Source organism: Aotus nancymaae, unplaced genomic scaffold (assembly GCF_030222135.1).
Source record: "Aotus nancymaae isolate 86718 unplaced genomic scaffold, 86718_ANA_hifiasm-v0.15.2.pri h1tg000008l, whole genome shotgun sequence".
NCBI classification, from domain to species: domain Eukaryota; kingdom Metazoa; phylum Chordata; class Mammalia; order Primates; family Aotidae; genus Aotus; species Aotus nancymaae.
In genome coordinates, this window is record NW_026988419.1 from 57,698,268 (window position 1) to 57,717,285 (window position 19,018).

The window sequence follows — 19,018 nt, forward strand, 5'->3', positions numbered from 1 at the left end:
ATTATGACTGAAATGAGTTGAAGTTGCCAATATGTGACAACAAGGAAGGGACTGCCTTGCATGACAAGTGTTTTGGGGAAGCTTTGTCCTTGGAGATGTCTAGCTTTTCAAGACCTGTTCTGTTTCTGACATGGTAAATTTTGTATTTCTATGCCCTAGACTTTTCTGCAGGTGCATATATAGTAACACAAGCTACAGACAATGTATATCTTATTCCTGAATTTGGGTTTAGTAGTTCTCAAAAAATGATTTTTTTGTCTTTATAAAGTCCTCAGGATAAGAAATACTTCCAGATACTCTTGCATGTAGATTCCTAAGCCAAGGAGTGCGGTAGATGCCACCTGATCACTAGTGTCAAGAATTTTGTACTCATTGGGGTGGGAGTTGGCTAACAGTGGAAGGCGTGAGAGCAAGATGGTAACACCATAATTCTGACTGGGAATGCCACTTTTGACACTGGCACAAAATAAAGCATGTGGAACATACAAGTCATCACCTATAAGTCAACTTCTTGAAAGTTTAAGATGGTCACAAGGCTAAGAGTTGGGCTGGAGATTTGGCAGAGTTGGTAATAATTTTTGTGTCTACGGACAGAGAGATCTGAGTTACATAAACAAGAAGTGTTCACTATGAACTGAAATAACCAATTCATAGGTAAGGAGACTGCAGCTAGAAATTCTAGGGTACATGAGTGTTTTCTAGATAATGGTAACTGTGGCTCATTGGAGCAGGGGTAGTGCCAGTGAGAGTGGTGCCTTTTACTGAATCTTCCCATCTGGGGGTAAATGGCCATTCATGCTGCAACCCAGTTATTCTAGCTCCTTCTCAAGAGGATGACGATGTGCCAGAGGTAGGTGAGGAGTAAGAATATAGGTATATGTAAGATGTTCCTTCTTTGTGTGTTAATTATACTGTGACATAATGAAGTAGAATTTAGATGGAACTAGTGTATGGTGTGCCTTTCTTTTTATAGCTACAGGTACTAAACAACAATGGGTGAAGCAACACTGTGGAGATCAGAATTTGATGATGGTGAAGGAGCCATAACTCAACATTTGCTGTTCTAAATCCCTGTATTTTGCTATTTCCCCCCAATCCATGGTGATTTCTCAGTAATAAATATACTACTACAAATAATAATAGTGTTATTTCTATGATTTTATTGAATGCTTATTAACATCTTCACATGCCTCATCTCATTTAATTCTCACAAGTGAGGCAGGTGACAGATCCAGGATTTGAAAATAGTTCTGCACACAGAACTTAATGCTCTACTAATGATTCTTATCAGTTGGTTGCATGTTTACAGTTCACCCATTTATTGATTTATCCTATAGATACTGTTTTTAGTCCTTACTGTAAAAAAATATTACATACAAACAAAGCAGGGCTATCTCAGAAGAAGAACAAAAAGTATCCCTTACCTTGATTCTTTCCTTCCTCCTTTTTTCCCTCCCACCCTTCATTCAAAAATTATTCAATAAATCCCTTCTTTGTGCTAAGCACCCCACTAGGCATTGCAAATAAAAATCCCTGTGCTTCTAGAATTCATAATTTAGCAAGAAAATTAAAAGCATATAGATAGATAAGTATAATTTTATATATTTTACATCTCAAATCAGAGTAGTGCAGGTAACATTGATTTGCCTACTTCTTACATCTGGCTTAACACACAGAATATTTTGAAGATTTCCTATGTATCATACTCTTCTATATACTTTTATCTTGGCACTGACATTTTATCTTGCCTACTTAATAAGCATTTCATAGATATAAAGAAAATCTTTGGTAAAATCTACAGAGCAGGCTGGGCATGGTGGCTCACACCTATATAATCCTAGCACTTTGGGAGGCCGAGGCGGGCAGATAACCTGAGGTCAGGAGTTCGAGACCAGCCTGGCCAACATAGTGACACCCTATCTCTACTAAAAATATAAAAATCAGCTGGGCATGGTGGCGGGTGCCTGTAATCCCAGCTACTTGGAAGGCTGAGGCAGGAGAATCGCTTGAACCTGGGAGGCAGTGGTTGCAGTGAGCTAAGATCACACTACTGCACTCCAGCCTGAGCAACAGAACAAGACTCCATCTCAAAAAAAGGAAAAAAAAAATCTACAGAGCAGAAGCTAGAAGAAAAAAATAAGTCTTGGATCAAAACAAGCATCTGAGATTCAGGGGAGATTAGAACTGCTCTTTTGGAACTTAATGGGTCTGAGAGGACACATGTGCAGACATGGGAACAGGTCAATGTTCTTGATGGGACATGTGTTGGGGAAGGGAGGGAGAAAGAGAATCAGATAATGACAGGAGCAACTTTCCCCACCTAGGTCATATATCCTCATAGTGAAGTTTTCTCCTATGATAAGAAAAATTGTGACTTTATAGAATATCTATACATCTTTGAATCTAAGTTTAAAATAAATTTTAAATCCTGCTGAATTATCTTTGGATTATCACTATTTAATAAATATAATGATAAAAATCTATATCTAAATATAGGACATATATGAATAGGCTTCTGGGTATCTGTGAACCCTTGAAATAATATGCAACATTTTGTTTTTCTAGACTTCATGAAATGTAAACCCACGACCTAAAATGATTAAGGACCAATAAATAGATAATTAAAATTTGAGACATGTAAAATTTGAGCCCCACAACCAGGGATTTTTTTCCCTCATAAATTAGAGCTAGCAGCATACAAACCTGATGTAAATACTGTACTTACATCAAGAGCCACAGATTGCTTGGCCCAGGATTTCTTCACTGGATCATACATAATTGTGTTGTTGATGCCAAGTCCACAAAAGATGACAAAAGCCTAGGAAAGGACAAACCTGCTAATTAAACATTGCGGTAACTCATTGCTAAAATCTAATATGAAAGCAGGGAGTCACCAGGGATGGGTCTGAAATACAATCTTATTGTACATAGAGGTAGGCCTTGGGGAAATAAGCATATTAAAATTCTTAATTACTATTATTATATAACAACTTTATAGCTCACACTGCACATGAGAAAAAATTATGAATTTAATGTCATTGTAGTGAAACTACTTCATATGTTTAAACATACCTATAGTCTATTTAAATGGGTTCTTAATTTATTTAGGTTGTGGACTGATTTTAGTAAATCCATTCTATTTAACCAAAGCAACCTCTTTTAGTTGCTAGGCTATACAATATTTTGGTAAAAAGCTAAGTCAATGTAACCATAGGGTAAGTATTAAGGGGAAGGAGGATTGAGTTAGAACCATTAATAAAGAAGCTATGAGGTATTCTTGACTAGAGAAAGATAATCATGAGTTTTCATGTTGGCTACTGGTACAGTCTATGAGGAAGCCCATTCAAGGCTAACCTCTTCAGCTAGAGAGCCTGGAGTGAATGAACAGAAGCGCATAAACAAGAGAAAAGTGAGGGCGGTACACCTGGCAGAGCTGGCTTAGGGTTTCATGACTCTGAACACACATAAGCAAGGCAAGAGTAAGACAATAACACTTTGGGGAAAAGAGAGGGAAATTCTGTAATAAAGTTAGGATAAAAATAATGGATGGTTACAAAATAATCCAATTCGTAAAAAGATAGGATCAAATCTCACTTAAGCATTTATACATTCCTTAAATCTTCCTGTAAATTCTGTCCTCCATTTAAGTATAATAATAATTGATTAATAATTATTTGTCTTTTCAAATTTGGGCAAGATTCAACCAGGGGACTATTGATGACTCCGTATAAACCTTGGTTTATACATTTATTTTCTTACCTCAAAAAGTTGTTGATCTGCATCATCAAAAGGTTTCCCATCAAGTCTATTTGACACTTGAGCCACTCCTGTGGGAAAAGAGTGAATTATGTGGTCATTTTTAGTACTGGACATTGTGTTTCTCTAATAGAGTAACCCACAGCTAACTCTATGCCTCCTTTAGGGAACTACACTAGGTTTAAACTCTGGTCTCTCAAGTGCCTGCCGATTTCATGAGAATAAATCTGAGGTGTGCAGTCTATCTTCAAGGCTGATTTATTTAGACTAGATCTCAGTGGAGTTTGGAGTTCTACCAAGGCATTAATCTGATTCTAGATGACTAGTTACAGTAACTCGAATATATCCCCCATATATTTATATGTGTGTTTGTGTATATATATATAAGCATATATATACTTATGTATTTGTGTTTAAATATATGAGAGTATATATATACACACACACAATTATATATACAACCTAGTATATATGTAACTGAATATGTGTGTGCATTCGGTTATATATATATATATATCTTTCAACTGAATATATATATGTGTGTATATATATATATATATTTCATTTTCTGAAGCACAATACTTGAGAGGGTCAGTATGGCATTGTGACTAAGAACAAAAGCTTTGGGCTTAGATGGTCTGGGTTCAAATTTTAACTCCACCATCAGGTGTGTGACCTTGGGGACATTACCTAACTTTTTTAGCATTCAATTTCCTCATCTGTAAAATAGCAATTAAAATGTTAACTATCTAAGAGGGTTATGATGATTAAATGAGAAAATGTTAGAATGTTTGTAAAGCATTTAGCATATTGCTTCGCTCAGAGTAAATATTCAAGAAATGTTAGGAATTACTACAAACAATAAAAGTTGATTAATACAGTTAACCCTCAAAGCAAGGTTAGTCCTGTTGCCTGCTACCAATTGGGTACATGTGATTCTAAAAACTTAATTTATGAGTGGTTACTATTTCCAATGTTCACTTTTAGCATTATACCAGATGTTTTAGGGCATGACTTTCAAAACACACAAGTTTAACAAGAAAAATCAACTATCTTGAAAACCATTAGCCTTTGTCCTCATTTAGCACAGAAAAAAAAAAAACAGCTATAATTCTAAAATATGCTTGTATTTTTAAAAACACCCAACTTCCCACCAGGGAGGTAAGTCATCCTATGCTAGAAGATATATATATATATATTTATATATAATGAAACACAAAACTATTAGCATGTAACCAGGCAAACTGTGGTTCTAATTTTGAAGTAATAATGGATGTTTACTATTAGGATTGAAATGTAGGACTGTGAGATTGCCATGGAAATATCAACAGATAACACATGGTGTTTCTTATAAACTTTCTCTTTAAACATATATTAAATCCTTTAATGAGCATCAGTATTTTAGACTTTAACAGGCAATTTTAGGGGGAAGCAGAGAGAGGCAAATAGATGCATTAGTTACCAAATGAATTAGTGTTCTTAGTCTCTTAGGAAAAAAAAGTCACATTTTTATTGTGTTTCAATAATTTCAACTAATTACTCCATTCTTCATGACTTCTCTATTTCAACCATGAATTCTTGCTGGTGCTTCTTTCTTGACTTTGATGCTTTCCTGGTTGAGTTTTTTGAGGAGAAGGAAAGGGGAATGGAGGAAATAAAAATTGGAAGCTGTTTTTTACCCATGATTCCTTTATTATGGGAAAATCTGGCCTATTTGAGAACTGCCCAGGCAGAAAGATGCATGCTCAGTACATGCCCAATAGATAGTGTTTTTTATTCCTTTGCCTTTACACCATGTATAAAAGCACAGATATAAACACACTGACATAGTAAGAAAGTCTGTACTAGAAGTTAGGAAGCCTGAGTTTTAATCTTGACCTTCTATTAACTTTGTGGTTTTCTTGAAGTCATTTCTCTCTCTATTTTTTTTTAACCTCTCTCTCTCTGCCGCTATTTCCACAAGGTGAGGTAAAAGAGTTCTATTGGTTGATAACTCAGATTTTCTTCAACTTTAAAATTTATTGGTTCTTTCAACTGACTAATTATTTGTTCAAGTTGTGGTTAATGTTGATTCTTTAGGAGTCTGCACTTATGAGATTACACAAGAGTTTGAGACATAGTTTGATGAGTCCTGGGTGTAAAAAGAGGGAACACACAAAAAAGATATGGGAGTATTTTAAAGCAAATTTCTGTTTTTTTATTCAAGAAGTTTAATTATTTAGGTAATTTCTTACCAATTATTTGGTGGTTGCTATTCCAAATAGGGACAAAGAGAACAGATCTTATGTGAAAACCAGATATCTGGTCCACCTAGGAAACAAGAAAGAAGTTAATTAAAATAGAATATTAACTATTCATTTCTGATTTACATTTTACCATTCTTTATAACAGATATTCAAAAATAACTTTAAAAAAGTTATTTTATACATTGTAACCTAATTTTGTAATGCATAAACTCACTCACCTGCCTCCTTCATCACAATGAACATCCTACAGAAATCAAACCCAAGCCAAATATGAATCAACCAAAAAAATCCCAAACCAACATGACCTCCTCCAATCCCTGTAGCCATAGAGAATTGGACATGAAACTGTCTTGATCAAGACCACACCAGCAGACAAGAATTCCAGCAACTGTTTCTTCTCTGAGTATTTAAAGCACTTTAATTAAACCAGTGATCGATATTTATCTTTGAGCACACTTGTTAGTAAAAAAGTTTGTGCTTATAATGCTGTCATATTTACATTTACTTTTAACAGTTTATATTTTTACTGTTACAAAATTATTGCATATGTTGTCAAATCTATATACAAAAAAGGTAAGATAAATGTAGAGGCTTGAAGATCTCCCTTCTGTTCCCCAAAAGATATCAGGAGGTGACAGATTTAAAACACAGAGGTATAATTATCAATATCAAACACTGAGTAACAAACTCCATTTAATATTAAAAACAATGGTTGATATTTGAATCGTTAGAGAGAAACTGCTAAGAGTGAAAGGGTCTTAGTGAGTTAATAAGACCTTGATTTTCAGTGAGAAAGGTCAATCTACTGTTCCAATATAATAGAAGAAAACAGGAAGATATCAAGATTTTGGATCATGGATATTGAGATAAAAAGACATTTTAAACTATTCTTTGTTGAAGGTAAAAGTGACGTATTTTAAACACTTGAAATCAAAACTTAATTTACACACCTAAATCTTATATTTGGATGTCTTTCTTTTTGACATTTCTCCTTGATATGTTAATTTTCCAGATACCTTCTATTCATTGTGCCAATATGTTAGTTTCTATTTTTCAATGTTTTTTGAAGATTAACATGCATGTAGAAGGTCCCAAAAATTGTAAGTACACAGCTTAATGGATTTTTTACAAAATGAATAGACCTATGCAACTACCATCAGGATCAAGAAATAGAATATTATCACCACCCCAGAAGCTACCTCCATGCCCCGTCCCTCTTCCCAAAAGACAACCACTATACTGACTTCTAACACCATACATCAGTTTGCTCACTCTTAACTTTATACAAAAGGAATCACTGAATGTGTGTTCTTCTGTGTCTGGCTTCTTTTGCATATTATGTTTTTGAGATGCATTCATTTTGGTCATTTTCATGGCAGCATCATATCCCACTATATGAATATAATACTGTTAATTCATTCTACGCTTGATAAACACTGGGTTACTTCCAGTTTGTAGTAATTACACATAATGCAATTATCAAAATTCTTGTACATACTTAGTGCACATATGCATTTTGGACAGGCATATATCTATAATAGAATTGCTGAGTTATTCGCATGTTCAGCTTCAACAGATATATTTTTAAAGTTTTGCAAAGTAGTTGTACTAATTTACCTTCTAACCAGAAGTGTATGAGAGTTCCAGTACATTTACATCATCACCAACATTTGATGCCAGGGTTTTTTAAAAAAATTGACAATTCTGATAGATATGTGGTTGTATCTCCTTGTGAAAGAAATTTGATTATCTCTGATGACTAGGGTGACCATAAATCCTGGTTTAAGTCTGTTTTCCTGACATAATTATTAATAATATGCCTTTCATTCCCTAAAGTATCCAAATTTGGCCAATAAATTTATGATTTTCTTACTTATGATTAATGAAGTTGAGAAACTTTTCATATAATTATCATCTACTTCTATTCTTTTTCATGAAGTGCCTGTTCAGAACTTTGGCCTTTTTTCCAGTTGGGTTGTCTGACTTTCTAAATCTGGTTTGTAAAAGTTTCTTCTACATTCTGGATAAGAGCCCTTTGCTGGGTATATGTATTATAAATACTTTTCTTATTCTATGACTTGTTTTTCCACTCTGTTAATGGTGTCTTTTGATTCAGAGGTCCCTAATATGATTTAGTCAAATATTTCAATTTTTAAATTTATGGTTAGTAATTTTTTGGTCTTATTCAAGAAATCTTTCCATGCCCCAACCTCATGAAGATATTCTTCTGTTCTTTACCTAGAATCCTTATTGTTTTAACTTCCACATTTAAATTTACAATCCAACTGAAAATGATTTTCATGTATAATATGAGCTAGGAGTCAAAATTTTTTTTTGAAAAGCATATTCAATTGATCCACCACTGTTTTGAGGGAAAAAGCAATACCTCTCCCCATCACTCTACTGTGCCATCGTTTTCATTAATCAACTGTTCATATCTATTTGGATCTGTTTCTGAACTCTCTATTCTATTCTATTGATCTAGGTATCTTTCCTTATGCCAATACCATACGGCCTTAAATAATATAGTTATATAATAAGGCTCAGTATCTGGTAGTGCAAATCCTTCAACTTTGTCCTTCTTCAAGATTGCCTTTACTATTTTTGGCCTCTGGTATTTCCGTATCAATTTTAGAACCAATTTGCAGTTTATACACATACACATACATTCCTGGAATTTTTATTGGCACTTTTTGAATCTATCAATTTGGGGGAGAATTGACACCTTGAAAAAACTGAGTTTTTCAATCCATAAATATCCCTTAATTTATTTAAGGCTCTTAAAATTTCTCTTAGCAAAGTTTGGTAGTTTCTCCATGTAGTGTTTTTACATGTAATTTGTTATATATGTATCTTGATGTTTAAAAACTTAATGATACTGTAAATTGTAAGGTCTGTTTTCACCAAAGACGAAACGGAGAAACTGAGGCCAGCACGCAAATAATCCAATGCAAGGGAATTTATTCAGGCTCCCGGACGAGGTTCTGCGGTCCGGACTCCTCTCAGGCACGGGGTTTTATAGGGAGTGGAGGCATCCGATTGGCTGTGGCCAAGGTGGGTGGGACAAAATGGAGGGGAGTGGGACCCGGATGGAAGGAGGCGTGTCTGAGTTCCCGGCGAGGGGAGGGGGCGTGTCCGAGCTCCCGGCGAGGGGAGGAAGGCGTGTCCGAGCTCCTGGCGAGGGGAGGAGGTGTGTCCGAACTCTCCACGACGCGGCCAACCTTACGTTCCGACCTTTTGATGATAGATAGAGGGCGCCGCTCTTTCTGACTACTTCCTGCTGAATAGGGGTGAAGTAAGGGGGACAGGGCAGTCGGCTGGCACCTCGACTGAAGAGTCGGACACGTCCAAATTCTCACACACGAGCTGGTAGTGCTGTATTGGGTTCTAGTGGTGGGGCCTTGTTTCCAGGATTCCTGCAAGTAGAACTGCCAGGCATAGTAGGGGCTGGCTTTAAGGGGAGATATTAGAAGAAATGTTATGAGGAGAATTTGAAGGATCAGGAGTTGATGGGCAGGGGCAGCGGGTGACGTGAAGGCGAGTGGGGCCCAGGGATTTGGATTTCCACTGGTCCTTTTGCGGTGCTGGTTTAAGGTGGGACACATGATACCATGGGGTATGACCCAGGAGCTTGGCAGCCGTGGGGGTGGTCAGGATAACGATGTGGGGTCCTGACCACCTGGGCTGCAGAGATCCTGGCTGGAGCTCCCGGAGGAGAACACTGTCACCTGGCTGAAGGGGTGCTGCCGGGTGCGTGTCTCCAGGCCCTGGAACAACAGGGAGAGCACGATCTGCATGCACCCTGAGTAAGTGGCGGAGGAGAGACAGATAGGGAAGGTAAGTGGCTAGGGGAGGTGGTTGCACCGGGAAGTTATGAGAGACCAGGAAGGGTCGGCCATACAGCAACTCAAAGGGACTAAGGCCCGTTGGTTCCCGTGGGGTGGCTCGGATCCGGGCTAGAGCAAGAGGTAGGAGAGTAGGCCAAGAAAGTTTTACCTCAATGGTCAGTTTGGCCAAATGGTCTTTGAGAATGCCGTGGGCCTGTTCGACCTTACCCGATGACTGAGGGTGGCAGGGGATGTGTAGTTCCAGGAGATGTTGAGCGACTTGACGACCAGCTGGACTACCTGGGCTATGAATGCTGGACCGTTGTCTGACTGGATGGTGGCAGGTAGGCCAAAGCAGGGGATGATCTCTTGAATAAGAATGGATGCTACCGTATCTGCTGTTTCACGAGAGGTAGGGAAGGCTTCAATCCAACCTGAAAAGGTATCTACAAAGGTTAGGAGGTAGCGAAGTATTTTGTGAGTGGGCATATGGGTGAAATCAATTTGCCAATCCTGAGCCGGCAGATTGCCACGCATTTGGTGGGTGGGAAACTGCAGTCTCAAGCTTCCCTGAGATGAGACCTTAGAGCAAGTAACGCACGTTATGTGTACCTGCTCAATTGTCTGTTGCAAACCTGGTGAATAAAAGAGGGGTTGCACAAAGCGGTGTAACGCTTTGGGCCTTATATGTAAGGATTGGTGGATTTCGGCAATAATTTTAGGAGCCTGTTCCTGTGGAAGGGCGATCTTATTATTTAGGAAGATCCAGCCCTGGTCAGACTTGGTTCCACCCCTTAACATAAGGTCCTGTCTTTCCGATGGCGAGTACACCGGCAACGTGGCTGTGGTAAGGAACAGGACCGGAGTGGGAGCTGGCCTGGTACTGGTTAGAGCCTTCGCTACCGCATCTGCCCTTGCATTGCCCCGAGAAATGGGATCCTGCTGGGTCCGGTGCCCCCGACAGTGGATGACAGCAACCTCTTTGGGGAGTAACAGAGCCTGCAAGAGGTTTGAGATATGGGTGGCATTGACTATGGGGGTCCCCTTTATGGTAAGGAATCCTCGCTCTTTCCAAAGGGCAGAGTGACAATGGAGTAATAAGGAAAGCATACTTGGAGTCTGTATAGATATTTGCCCATTTCCCTTTTGCTAGTGTGAGAGCTCAGGTTAAGGCAATGAGCTCTGCCTTTTGGGATGTTGTCCCATCAGGGAGTTGGCGTGCCTCGAGGGTGGCTGAATCTGTAACTACAGCATAGGCTGCTTTTCGCCGTCCCTTGGCCGTTATTACTGAACTCCCATCTACATATAAGGTAAAGTCGGGGCTGGGGAGTGGAAGGCTAGATAGACCCTCTCGTCGTTTAGCAAATGCCTCTATTAGTTCAGGACAGGAACGAATTGGGGAAGGGGAGTGGGATGGAAGGGGAAGTAAAGTAGCAGGGTTGAGTGGAGAAGAAGGATGAAGACTAACTGAAGGATTTTCAATGAAAAGTAAATGAAACTCTTGTAACCGGGAAGGTCCTAGGTGTGCGAGAGACTTATGGGAGAGAAGGTCAGTGAGCCGATGGGGAAAAAAATACCGAGATGGGCTGGCCTAAAGTAAGTTTTAGGGATTCCTTAATGAGTTCTGTTGCTGCTCCCAAAGCCCGCAGGCAAGGCTGCCACCCCCTGACTGTGGGGTCAAGTTGCTTTGATAAATAGGCTACTGGACGATATACAGGGCCTAGGGGCTGGGTTAAGACTCCAACTGCGATTCCCTGTCTTTCATCAGTGAACAAATGGAAGGGGCGGTTCAGATCGGGTAATTGGAGTGGAGGTGACGTGGACAAGGCAGTTTGTAGGGTTTTAAAAGCCTGTTTTACTACCCCAGGGTGGGAGAGGGGTCCTGTGGGTGTGTCTTTAGCCGCTACATACAGAGGTTTAGCCAGGGAGGCAAAATTAGGTATCCAATGGCGGAAAAATCCTACAAACCCTAAAAAGGAGAGAATTTGGTTTGCTGTCTCTGGAGGCTGTAGTGAAAGGAATGCCTTTTTCCTGTCTGTCATTAGGCTCTTGGTTGTAGGGGTGAGGCGTATGCCTAAGTAAACTATTGAGGTGACTGACAACTGCGCCTTGGAAGGGGATACTCGGTATCCTTTAGATCCCAGAAAGTTAAGAAGAGTGGCTGTATGCTGTTGAGACAGGGAGAGGGAAGGACTACAGAGTAAAAGGTCGTCCACATATTGTAGGAGGAAACTGGGTTGGAGAGGGCAGGAGCTGAGGTCAGTTGCTAAGGCCTGCCCAAAAATATGGGGACTGTCTCTGAATCCTTGGGGCAAAACTGTCCAGGTAAGCTGTTGTGACAGATTAGTGTCTGGATCAGTCCAGGTGAAAGCAAAGAGAAAATACGACTCAGGGTGTAGAGGGATGGTAAAGAAGGCATCCTTGAGGTCCAGAACTGTGAAGTGGGAGGTATTGGAGGGAATGTTAGATAACAAAGTATATGGGTTGGGGACTACCGGGTGCAGGGGTACTACTGCCTCGTTGATAAGGCGTAGGTCCTGAACTAAGCGATAGTCGCCAGACGGTTTTTGGACTGGTAATATAGGAGTGTTACAAGGGGAACTGGTAGGAATAAGGAGTCCCTGGGCTAGGAGTTGAGCGATGATAGGCTTCAGGCCCTGACGGTGGGTCTTTGAAATAGGAAACTGAGGACGTGAGGGAAAACGAGTAGCATTTTTGAGAAGTATTTTAACTGGTGTGTGATGTCTTGCCACTACAGGCTTGGAAGTATCCCACACCAAGGGATTGACTACATCCGGAGGGATAGGGAGTTGGGTCTTAGGGTTTGGACAGGGTGTAGCCTCCGTTACAAGAGACAGTAGGAGGTGTGTATGTGAGGGGTTTGACTTCATGTATGTGAGATTAGTGAGTTGGAGGGTGGCCCCTACAATCTGGAGAATATCTCGTCCTAGTAAGGGAACTGGGCATGAGGGTATGATTAAAAAGGAGTGAGAGAAGGGGTGTCCCTCGAGGAGACAGGTTAGGGGAGGGGTTTGGTTGGGATAGGAAAGCCTTCCATCAACTCCCATGACCGAGACCTGGGAAGGATTGCTAGGACCTGAGTAGGAAGGTAATACAGAGTAGGTAGCCCCCGTGTCCACTAAGAAGGAACTGGACTTACCCGCTACCTGCAGCGTTACCCTGGGCTCGGCAAGGGTGATGGGGGTCCTCGAGTCCGGGCTGCATCAGTCATCCAGAAGGCCAAGAAATTCAGGTGAAGGGATTGCTTCCTGTGGACCGGCCTGCTCCTCACATAGAGGTGCGGGGAGTGGGCCTTTGGTCCGGGATGGGCAATCAACCTTCCAGTGTCCAGTCTGTTTGCAATTTGGGCAAGGTCCAGGGGGTGGTCGAGGACGGGGGCACTCCCGGGCCCAATGTCCTTCTCGACCACATTTATAACAGGACCCGGGTGGGACCCTTAAAACATTTCGGAAGCGTTTCGCTGGACCTCCCTCACCAGATGTTCGGTGTGCTGCCGGCCTCAGGGCTGCTACAAGAGCTTGGGTTTGGAGGCCAACCTTTCGCCTTAAGTGGGCCTGTCGGGTGGCCTCAGCTTTATCCTCTCGGCCATTAAAAATTTTAAATGCCATGTTTACCAGGTCTCGCATGGGAGTCTGGGGGCCCTTCTCAGCTTTTTTAAGTTTCCTTCTTCTATCAGCCGCTGACTGGGAGATAAAGTGGGTGGCTAGGACCGTAGCTCCTACTGAGGAGGCCGGATCCAGCCGTGTATGGAGGATCATAGCGTTAGTTAAGCGGTCAAGGAAGATGGCTGGGTTTTCATCAGGTCCCTGAGTTATTTCCCTTAACTTATCATAGTTGACTACCTTTTGGGCTGCGTTTTGCATGCCCGCCAGGAGGCACCGTAGCATCTGGTCTCGGCGGCGGCAGCCATCTCGACCATCCTGATAGTCCCAATTAGGGTCGGCCTCTGGGACCGCTGCCGCACCTACTGGCATCTGGTTATCAGTAAGATGTTCCTGATTAGCGTGTTCCCGGGCTGCTGTAAAAATCCAGTCATGCTCGTCTGGGGTGAGGGTGGAGGATAGGATGACAAAAGTGTTATGCCAGGTTAAATCATATGCCTGAGTAAGGTAACGGAATTCCTTGGTGTAAGCAGCAGGGTTGGTGGAAAAGGAACCTAGGCGTTTCTCAATGGCTGGTAGGTCAGAGAGGGAGAAGGGAACATGCACTCGGACAATGCCCTCTGCTCCGGCCACCTCACGGAGGGGGCAAAGGAGGGAGGCCTTGTCGTTGGGAGCACCGCGTGAGCGGGTGTGAGCACTAACAGGTGAGGCCAGGTTGTAATCAGGAGGTGGAGGAGCTGAAGGGGTTTGAGGTTTATCATAAGGTGGAGGATCATTGGGTCGGGCCAGTGGAAAGGAGAGCTCCTCAGGCGCATTAGGGTCAGAAAAAGAAGAGGAAGGTGGAGGGGCTAAGGGCAGAGAGGAGGTTTCTTTGGCTAGAAGTACCTTGGTGGTGGTGCAAGAGGAACAGAGGTTGGGTTGGGAACGAAGATACCAGAAAGCCTGCATGTTTATAATAATGATAATTAGGCAAAAACCAAGAAAAGACATGGCCAGGGCTATGTGCCACATGGCTACAATAAACACAGTACTACATGCAAGACTGACAAACAAAGGGTGGGTGCCCCCCAGATGGGAGGCCAGGCTGATGCTTTCCTGGTCACGTCCCTGTGGAACCGTGGGTTGAGGCCCACACAAGCCCCGCAGCTGTTACGCTGTGGGACTACACATAAACTCACTCACTCACTTGCATTGGAATTAGGCAGAAAGAAAGAAGGATAGGATTAAAAGTGTCTTAAGGGCGAGGCACAGGATAGGACTAAAAGTGTAAGGCGGCCACCACCTAAGGGCATGGCACAGGATAAGACTAAAAGTATAAGGCGGCCACCACCTTAAGGGCGAGGCACAGGATAGAATTAAAAGTGTAAAGCAGCCACCATCTTAAGGGTGTGGCACAGGATAAGACTAAAAGTATAAGGCGGCCACCACCTTAAGGGCGAGGCACAGGATAGGACTAAAAGTGTTAGGCGGCCACCACCTAAGGGCGTGGCAGAGGATAGAATTAAAAGTGTAAAGTGGCCACCATCTTAAGGGCGTGGTACAGCCACCATTTTGAAAGGGAGAAAGAGAGAAAGCTAAGAGAGACAGAAAAAGAAAAAAAAGACCGAAAATACAGTTTTTTTTAGAAAACGGGAGCCTTTTATGCCAAATGGGCTAATTTAGAACAACAAATTTGGTATGAGCCGGGGGTTTGGCTCTGCCGTGAGGCAGGGCTGCTTAAACAGGGCTTCTGAGTACCCACACCTCGGTTGCTGGTGAGGGTTCAGGAAAGTGGGGACGTCTCCCTCAAATTCCTGACCCTAAATATACCCCTTACGGGGAGAGAACAAGAGTGTAGGGACGTCTCCTCTTACACTCAGGTCCTAAACTGGAGTCACGGACTCGTGGGGAAGGAAGCCGGAGTCCTCACGGACTCGCGGCGGGAGGCCTCCTGGGGTCACGGACCCGTGGGGAAGGATGGGAGGGAAGCCGGAGCCACGGACTCGCGGCGGGAGGCCTGCTGGGGTCACGGACCCGTGGGGAGGGAAGCTGGGGGTCACGGACCCCGCAGCAGGGAAGCCGGGGGTCACGGACCCCGCGGCGGTGGGAATCCCTGACGCTGTGCAGCGGTTTCCTGACAGGGACTCCCTGAAAGCAGCAGGTGAGGTAGTGGGTACCAGAAGTCTTACCTTGTGGTGAAACAAACGGCAGCTTCCCGGTCCGGCTCTGCGTGGAGGAGTCAGTTTCCCCGGGGAGGGGTCTTACAACTCCCTCCTGGCTGGCTCGCCATCTGTAAGGTCCGTTTTCGCCGAAGATGAAACAGAGAAACTGAGGCCAGCAGGCAAATAATCCAATGCAAGGGAATTTATTCAGGCTCCCGGACGAGATTCTGCGGTCCGGACAGGAAGGGCTGGAGAAGTCACCCGGACTCCTCTCAGGCACGGGGTTTTATAGGGAGTGGAGGCATCCGATTGTCTGTGGCCAAGGTGGATGGGACAAAATGGAGGGGACGTGTCCGAGCTCCCTGCGAGGGGAGGAAGGCGTGTCCAAGCTCCCGGCGAGGGGAGGAGGCGTGTCCGAACTCTCCACGATGCGGCCAACCTTACATAAATAATGTTAATATTTTATTTTCTAATGCTTGTAATTGGTACATAAAAATAAAATTGATGTTTTAATATTTAATTTGTGTCCATCAATCTTGCTACATTCAATTATTAACTTTAATGTCTTACCTTTAGTGTTTTGGATTTTCTTGCCACATGATCACATCATCTTATCCTTTAATTGTTATACATTTTACCATGTAATTTTAGATTATGTGATTTTTTTCTTTTTTAGTTTGTTAATAGAGTGAATTATATCGACTGATATTTGACAATTCCAGATGCAAAACCAAAAACATAAGCATAAATCATTCATCCAGTGTACTCTTCCAAAAAATATTTATTTACCACCTCTTACACACCAGACACATTGCTTAGTATTGAGGATAGAAAAAAGAATTCACATAGTCATTACCCTTGAGGTACTCACAGTCTAGGAAAGATGGCAATATTGAGATAAAATCAGTGTCCAAGTAGAAGAAGTTTGAACACTATTGGAAAGACAACAACTGATTCTGTTTAGAGAAATCAGGAACAGCTTGAGACCCTTTACAGTGAGTCTTCAAAGACAACAGTGATGATGATAAGCTCACATTTGTTGGATATTCACTCTGTGTCTGGCACTCTGCTCAGCACTTTTTAATGCATTATTTTATACTTTTTACAACCACCCCATGAAGCAGGTACTGTTATCATCCTCTCTTATCAGATGAGACTTAGAGAGATTAACTGCCTTGGATGGGAGAGGCTGACTCAAAGGAACACAGCCAAAGGCAAACACATCCATCAAAGTTAACTTCCAAAAAAACAAACTGGTTTTCTTCCTCTCCCTAAGGATAAAATCTGAATTAAGGCAATACCAGTAAGCATGAAGAGAAGAGAGCCAATTTTAGAGAGGTTTCAAAGGTATAACCTATAGACTTAAGCTACCCACAGCAGCACTAGCATGGCTGGGTCTGCTTTGTTTTGCTGAGGGAGGGTCGCATAGCATTGTGCCGACCACTGGATCTGAGTCAGCATCGAGTAGTAAACACAATTGTCTCTGACAAGTCTGGGACAACAGTAGCCCCTGTCTAACCTCTCCTGTAAAATTTGGGCAGCTGAGGGATAGATCACAATGAGCAAGAAGAAAAGGAACATGCAGTAAGAAAGATAATTTAGAAGCTGATGGTGAGAAAAAAAACTTTAGGCTGTTCACCAGTTAAATAAAAGAGAATGTTGTTTACCCATCACTTTTAAAGCATTACAGTTCTCCAAAAGAGTTTTTTATTCTGGGAAAGTGGGAGTACACACTCTCCCATCCCCATGGAGGATAACAATGAGGTTTCTGGTTTGCATAAAGGTGGAAGAGTTCCTTGAAGTGGGGAACACAGGAAATCTGAGGGAAATAATACAGACTCCCAATGGACACATGTTACAAGTGAGAGGGGCTGGAGATACTAATCTTGGAGTCATCAGTTCTCTGTGTTAATTACATGGGTAAAATCACCAAGAGAAAATTTGTCCTACAAAAAGACTAAAAATTGAACTTTGGGGAACCTAATATTTAGTGCTAGAAGAAAAAGGTGACATCAGTGACAGGGATGGACAAGAACTACAAAGCTCATGCTTTTAACCCAAAGGCTTTACTGCATCTGTAATGTGTGAACAGATTTCTACAACCTTCCTAGAAATAGGTTTATTGATGTGTATCCAGAGCCTAAAAAGTATAAACACATACTCTTTGACCTATCAATTTCATATGTAGGAATTTATCCTGTGGTAATTATCAAAGCGTGCCCAAAACTTTACATGTTAAAGTGTGAATCACAGCATTATTTATCTTAGTGATTTATTAGAATAACATGAATATTCAACTGGAGGGAGTTGGTTAAGTAAATCATAGCACATTCCTACAACAGAATATTATGCATCTAATTGAAATCATGCTATAGAAGAATAGTTACTCATATGGAAAATATTTAATGTATTAAATGATAATAGTGTACATGTCTGTGAGTATACAAAAGCATATCATATATATTGAAGAATCCCGGAAAAATTATGACCATCATAGTTTCCTTTGAATTTCTTGGCTGTCTACTGTCATACCATGCTGAATGTGCTCGATCTCGTCTGAATTTCTTGGCTATGAGAATTTTAAAATTATTGTTCCTACTTTGTAAATTTTAGATAATAAACACAGATAATTTGTCCATAAGGGAAGAAGTTATTTTCTAAGTAGAACTAAGGGGGAACAACAGTGTCCAATGCTATAGAATAGTCTAATAAAATAAGCACTGAATTTAGCAACATAGCAGCATAATTGAAGGCAAAAATGGTCAAGGGAAGAAAGGATGTGATCAGGAATAGAAGTCAAGTGGTTAGTCCTGGAGGAGAGGAAGGTCACACTAAGAAAGCAAAGCTACATCTATTCAGAGCTGGAGTCTTGTGTGGGCTGAGCACAGGAGGAGAGAGGAAGCATCAGAGAATGCAGAGGATGTCTTTAAAGTGTTTCCACTGCGGTTAAGGAAGGAGGTGAGGCCAAGGAATGGTGATGATACACATACTTGATGAGCCCAACTAGGTGGAAGAAGAGAACAAGGAAGGATGGCAGAGTGTGAGGAGAGTGAATTCTTCCATTGTAAAATCATTAATGTAATTCCTTAATTGGCTATTTCTGGCAGCAGCTATTGTTTCTGGAAAACTGTGCTAATCCAGGTTAGTTCATGTAACCATAAGACAAGGCCCAGGAGTCCATTTTATCTTCTGTAGGGCTGGAGGAAAAGAAGGGAGATTAAAGAAGCACAAGATGTCTAAAGAATAAATTCCAAACAGGGAGAAAGAGTAATAAGCAAGTATGAAGGAAAGAATCATTCCTGTTCACCAGATAACCCCAACTTACCACATCAAATCAATCAATGGAGCTCAAAAATGCCCATCAGCCAAGCACCCCAACAAAGTCACCCAAAGTTTCAATGCCTCGATTTTATCATTAATATTTA

At 41.6% G+C, this 19,018-nt stretch overlaps 1 protein-coding gene across 1 annotated transcript in view; it reads right to left on the reverse strand.

Annotated features, from left to right (window-relative positions):
- Window positions 1-19,018, reverse strand: part of PDE11A (phosphodiesterase 11A) — a 270,311-nt gene that overhangs the window by 174,103 nt on the left and 77,190 nt on the right. The window contains 3 exon segments of the mRNA XM_064373343.1: window positions 2,726-2,818; window positions 3,760-3,827; window positions 5,991-6,066. Of these exon segments, the coding sequence (XP_064229413.1) occupies window positions 2,726-2,818; window positions 3,760-3,827; window positions 5,991-6,066 (237 nt within the window).